This window comes from Pyrus communis, chromosome 6 (genome assembly GCF_963583255.1).
Source record: "Pyrus communis chromosome 6, drPyrComm1.1, whole genome shotgun sequence".
NCBI lineage: Eukaryota > Viridiplantae > Streptophyta > Magnoliopsida > Rosales > Rosaceae > Pyrus > Pyrus communis.
The window spans coordinates 28,323,265-28,329,827 of record NC_084808.1 but is presented as its reverse complement, the minus strand read 5'-3'; the positions used below and the strand labels follow the sequence as shown (position 1 = coordinate 28,329,827).

Sequence of the window (6,563 nt, the reverse complement as noted above, 5' to 3'; positions counted from 1 at the left end):
TGTTGCATTTGGAAATGCTAGGGTTTCATGTTATTAAATCAATTAATATTATACCAAAAATATTCAATGTAAACCCTAAACCCTTTCTTTTACTTGTTGGACTTGAAATGCTAGGGTTTCATGTTGGTGAAAATGTTGACATGCGGCAAACAACATTAACTTCCGTAAAGAAAGTCTTAAACATTAATCTTGAGATTATGCATTGGAGAAAGACTTACATAAAGAAGTTTCAGTTTAGTAATACAACGTTACGTGTGACAATGTATTATTAAAACAGAATGTTACGGTAACGATAAATTCATTATATATAAATCGCTCTAATGCATTAGACTGTACATGGCATGCATGCATGGCGCTAGTATGATTGATTGATGTGGACTAATTCTCATGGGCATGGCGATTAAGTGGCGACCATCGTACAGTTCCCGCTTGCAAACACGTGGCCAAAGTGGCGGGGGTCGATGCTCATGTGGATGCCCATACCTTGTTCATGTGGAGCTGCAGCCTGGAAAGCTAGCTTAAACTGTTCAAACAGCGATTGCAGCCAAACATGCCATTACTGTCAATTATTGATCGAATTGCTCAATGTGGCCAAGTAGATAAAAGATATATATAATCCAAGCAAGGTAGGGACGGTTTGGGAACCAAGTTCCTCTAAGGCTTTTGGACTTTGTTGTTGCAACTTTTCTCTGGATACAAAAGGGAATGGACCCCGACGTGACACGAACCACACTCATATATACATATAGTTAAGTAGCTATAAGAGTCAAGGTCCTACCATTTTACGACTCTTTGCTTTGTAAAGGGATCCAACCCAACTTTGTGTGGATGAAAAAAATACATGGAAGGGAATTATATAATATTTAAGAGTCCCCACGATATGGCAGCAGTTGAATTATGAGGTCCTTTGTCCTAAAAGTCCAGGCCTTTTGAAGTTTGAACTTATCTCAATCTATATGTGCATATATCTTTTTGCAGCTAACGAAAAGAAGCCTCTGCATTTGCAATGCATGATTGATAGTCTGCTGCAGCTAATTATATTCGGTACTTTGGTCGTACACAAATGCCGTCAGCTTGCACTTCACACACTTCGATCGGTGCATGGTTCATGGTTGACAAACTAAAAGATATAGCTCACCACGATCATCTCAGTCTATACAGAAAACTCTACTTAGATAAGGTTTTTAACGACTATTTTCATAAATAATGTTCCTTAGACTCAAAAAATAATCACATGTTGCTAACACGCTCTTTAATATAGATGAATGCGCCATAACTAATTGTAATATATTTGTACTTGGACGTATTAGAACATAGATTATGTAAGGATTAATGGGTGATTAGGTTGGATTGAAGATGAGTAGGGTACACCATCAAGAAATATGGTATGTCCTCGTGCGTGTGGCTTCATTCTTGAGCATCCATGGGGGCCATGCTACCCTTCTGGTCCTAAGTCCTGCAGGCACACCACCTCATGATACAAAAACAAATCTCTGAAATATGGAATTATGATTAAATACTGCGTGACTTAATCGGTTCCTAGCAATATATACCCCCAATTTCATAACCAAAATTTATTCAGGTGGAAAATTTTCAGTAACATAAAAATAATATACCCAAACCCAACCATCATTCGTTAGCTTTTTCATTGATTATATGATAAGATAATGTTTGTGTGTGTGTGTGTGCATGAATCGATAGATATCAGAAGAAATGTTGCGCAAGTTGGAGAATTGGCTAGGTTTTGGACCAAAACATTAAAGGCGTGGTGCAGATGAAAATAAATACATAGGAACAAAAATGGATCATCAAAAGATGGAGAGAGCAAGAGAGGAGGTGGTCATGCCGTCGTGGTCAGTGTAGGGTGAACAACGAACACGAAAGCCAAAGAGATGGACCAGCTGCGGCTTTGGGACCATTATTTGTTTGACTGTTGAGAGCGATCGAGAGAGACATTGCATGTAATAGAAACTTTGTTCGTCCAATCGAATGAGATACAATAATATTCATAAAATTAAATTCAATATTAATTAAAAATTTTAATAACAAAAATGATTAAATCCTTTCTAAAATCATGCAAAAATTAATACCAAATAAGAAATTTTAATTTTCTTCCCTCAAATTTGAATTATGAAATATGATATGCGCTTTTTTATTTTTGCAAAATAAATTTTTATTTTTAGTTTTAAATATTTGTACGTTCTAAATTAAAAAAAATGGTACATTTTACATATATATATATATATATATAACAAAGTGGTACATTTTCTTTATGAAATGCTACTACATTGTAAAAAAATTATGGATACACATAAAAGTTTAAAATATGGGCACAGAAAAAAGAAAAGAATATATATAGGTAGAAATTAAAACTAAAAAGAAAATTGGTACATATTAAAAAAATGGTTGCAAATTAAAAAAAGGGTACAAATTAAAAGTAGAAATATACAATACAAAATTTAACTATAAATATAAATATGTCAAGTGTAACGTTTCTAACACTAAATGAATCTTTTTGAAAATGGTTGAATAATTTTTAATTTAAATAATTTATTATATATTGAAATAATGGCGTAAAAAAAAACCAAATGACGTTTCGGAAAATGAAATACAAGAACAAGGAATGAAAATCTGATTTCTCCTATATCTGATTTGGAAAATGAAGTTTTCTTGCAACCAATGCACCACATTAATAGCATAATTTGTTCGATAGACTGTTGACTTGTGACTAGAGACATACTTGCATCATGTGAATGGTCCCATGTTCCTCTCTTGATTAGCCATTTTTTCTTCTTTTCTCCCTTTGTATATATGAATTCATATATCCTCTATCTCCTTTCAATTAATTTAGTTAGACCAAGAATTCCATAAATCAATACTCGTATAACGAGGAAATGTCGAGCTCTGTCAAAGCAAACTTCACTTTAAGTTGTGTGATTAATGTACAGACACTTTAACCTACTTAATTCATTGCTTTATTTTTGTTTCAAAAGAAAGAACGTCAAAAGCATATAATATTTATTTTGTAACTAAATTAAGAAGATATTATAAAAAATTTCGACCCCTGCACAAACAAGGATAAAATTTTAGTCAAACATTTACTAATTAAAGTCGAAGTATACATGTAAAAAACGCTTCTTCATTTGAAAGTAAAACATATTTATCGTATAAATTATATAATTGGAATCATTTGATCTCTTAATCTTCATTTAAAGATTATCTTTACAAAAAATCTTTAAAATCTGATATTGTTTCATCATCTAAATGTATTATTGTCACATCCCGCCCCGGGGCGGATCGCTTTCCCGGCCCGCTCTACCACCGTAGCACGATATTGTCCGCTTTGGGCCCCAACCACGCCTTCACTGTTTTGTTTTTGGAAACTCACGAGCAACTTCCCAGTGGGTCACCCATCATGGGATTGCTCTAGCCTCCTTCTCGCTTAACTTCGGAGTTCCAATGGAACCCGAAGCCAGTGAGCTCCCAAAAGGCCTCGTGCTAGGTAGGGATGAGAATATACATTTAAGGATCACTCCCCTGGGCGATGTGGGATGTCACAATCCACCCCCCTTAGGGGCCCGACGTCCTCGTCGGCACACATGCAACCAGGGTTAGGCTCTTATACCAAATTATCACATCCCGCCCCGGGGCGGATCACTTCCCGGGCCCGCTCCACCACCGTAGCACGATATTGTCCGCTTTGGGCCCCAACCACGCCCTCACGGTTTTGTTTTTGGGAACTCACGAGCAACTTCCCAGTGGGTCACCCATCATGGGATTGCTCTAGCCCCCTTCTCAATTAACTTCGGAGTTCCAATGGAACCCGAAGCCAGTGAGCTCCCAAAAGGCCTCGTGCTAGGTAGGGATGAGAATATACATTTAAGGATCACTCCCCTAGGCGATGTGGGATGTCACAATTATGTAGTATATATACCATTGATTTATTTGATACATTTGGATAACTAAACGATATCGGATTTGAATAATTTTTTGTATGGATGATTTTTAAATGAAGATTATGAGAATAAACAGTTCTAATTATGAAATTTCTACGGTGGTCATACGTTATTTGCAAGTGGAAGAATGAGCTAATTTACAGGGCAAACACCTTTACATATGTTTACACATGTTTCCAAAGAATAGGATTCCTAAGAAAGAACAGATTACATTAACCTACAAAATATCATGGAGTAAAATGTCATCTGCACCCTGCCAAAACAAAATAAATAGGTAAGCAAAATGTGAGCTGCGTGGTGGGCTGGAAAATATTAGCCCAATTGTTAAATGTTTCTGAATTGAAATCATGGGCTGGGTTAGATAATATCAAAATATTCATAGCAACAAATTAAAGCAGAACCCAAAAGACCAAAAGTTGGACTTCGGAGCCTCGAAGTAAACTGGCGCAGCCCTTTTTAGTAAACCCCAACCCTTAAATAAAAGTTGAAAACCGATTTGACAAAATGCATGCAATTCAACCCAAATTTTCGTATGAGGTTGGCAAGTATAACCAAGATGCAACACCACAAGTTTTACTGATTCAAGATGAATGTTGGCTGTTAGTTGCGTATTTTGGGGATGAAATTTGATAAATAGTTAGGAACATTTACCTACACTAGTTACTCACCAAAACGGCTAAACCATCCATTTTGTTTATCCAAAAACAAGGATAATTTTCTTTGCTATTTAAATTTCTTCCAGTAACACCAAGATCCTTTTCTGCTTATTTGCTTAAACCAATCAACGAGAGGAGAGAGATAGACACGAAGAAATCGTTAAGAGGTAACTAGCGTATAGGAAAGTCGTGTCGCTAGCGTATAGTTCTTGATTAAAAGGATAACAAGATGTCTGATCAAGTAGCGGTAACGTTGGAAGAAGGGCGCAGTGGTAACTCGGAGCGTTCTGGATTTTGGCATTCTCCAGAGATTGTTCAACTTACCCAAAAGGTAACAACATACGTGAAAAAAAAAAAAAAAGGACCCAATTTATTAGATTAAATAAATTATTAATTAAGAGTACAAATATATATGTTTATGTAAATTAATGTGCAGGTAATTGCAGAGGTGATAGGGACATATTTTGTGATATTTATTGGATGTGGCTCGGTAGCAGTGAATAAAATTTACGGTTCGGTAACATTTCCAGGAATTTGCTTTACATGGGGATTAATCGTCATGGTCATGGTCTATTCCGTTGGCCATATCTCCGGTGCCCACTTTAATCCGGCCGTCACCGTCACCTTCGCCATCTTCCGCCATTTTCCACTCAAACAGGCATTAATTAATCACAAATTATCTCCAATCAATTAATTAATTAATCATGATTAACTTTTTGCTATGTATTCATGCATTGCATTACATAATTCGCAGGTGCCTCTGTATATTGCAGCGCATGTGTTAGGATCCATCCTTGCAAGCGGGACGTTATGCCTTGTTTTGGACGTGCCCCAAACGGCATATTTTGGAACAATACCAGTTGGACCGAACCTTCGATCTTTGCTCATGGAGATCATTGCCTCTTTTCTCTTGATGTTTGTTATTTCAGGCGTCGCCACAGACAGCAGAGCTGTTAGTAATTAACACTATCTTCGTTAATTAATTAATTAAACCTAAACCCCTAATATCTCATACATGTATGCATATCTGCACTGCATGCATGCAGATTGGAGAATTGGCAGGAATTGCTGTAGGAATGACAATAACCATCGACGTCTTTGTTGCCGGGTACATACATACATATACATATAGCACATATACAGCATACAATAATGTTGTTTGGATACATAAAATTAACGTACTTGAATACATATAACATGATGCAGACCCATCTCAGGGGCATCGATGAACCCAGCACGGAGCCTAGGGCCAGCAATAGTGATGCACACATACAAGGGAATATGGATCTATTTTGTAGGTCCATTCATTGGCACCATACTCGGTGGATTTGTCTACAATCTCATTCGATTCACTGACAAACCATTGAAAGAGTTAACTGACAAACCAGTACTGCGGGAGTTAAGCAAGAGTGCTTCCTTCATCAAATCCGTCTCCAAAAACAATTTTAATAGAACTTGATAATCCTAGCTAATTCATAATAAATTATTACGTACTGCTTTGATGAAATCGATCGGTAGTTGATCTCTTCCCCTTCTACAGCCTGCTGCTGCATGACATGCATACCAATGGCTTAAGCTTGTGTACATTATCCTAGGCCCTAGGGAATATGCTGATTTTGTTCTTTTTTTTTGAGGTCAAATAGGCCATTTGCTGTTTGGAAGGGAGTATAAAATAAAAATCGACTTCTTTTTGTTGATTTCTTAGTCTGCTTTAAATTAAATTGTTTTTCCATATTTTTTTTAAAATGATTTGTAGCTTTTGTGCCATGCTTACGAGTTATTATATATTCGTTTACTCAAAGTACGATCGCTATTGTAATATGATTATTGTTAATTTATACAAAATGAACCAGTTTATACACGGTAAATTTTGTAAGAAAAGAAAGAACTTCAGAGAGAAAAGGAAGAAGAGGAAATGAACAGTCGTTTATTACATTTCTTATTGAGGTAG

At 36.2% G+C, this 6,563-nt stretch overlaps 1 protein-coding gene across 1 annotated transcript; it reads left to right on the top strand.

Moving 5' to 3' along the window:
- Positions 1-5,067: 5,067 nt before the first annotated feature.
- On the top strand, positions 5,068-6,268 carry LOC137738420 (probable aquaporin NIP-type). Its single transcript, XM_068478057.1, has 4 exons — positions 5,068-5,270; positions 5,367-5,564; positions 5,659-5,720; positions 5,819-6,268. The coding sequence occupies exons 1-4, from the start codon at positions 5,172-5,174 to the stop codon at positions 6,069-6,071; spliced, it is 612 nt and encodes a 203-aa protein (XP_068334158.1). The 5' UTR covers positions 5,068-5,171; the 3' UTR covers positions 6,072-6,268.
- Positions 6,269-6,563: the final 295 nt, after the last annotated feature.

Excerpts from the sequence above, each read along its gene's own strand:
- LOC137738420 (XM_068478057.1), top strand. The coding sequence starts at position 5,172 with ATGGTCATGGTCTATTCCGTTGGCCATATCTCCGGTGCCCACTTTAAT. Across the intron at positions 5,271-5,366 it reads GCCATTTTCCACTCAAACAG|GTGCCTCTGTATATTGCAGC; the intron begins GCATTAATTAAT and ends CATAATTCGCAG. Across the intron at positions 5,565-5,658 it reads TCGCCACAGACAGCAGAGCT|ATTGGAGAATTGGCAGGAAT; the intron begins GTTAGTAATTAA and ends GCATGCATGCAG.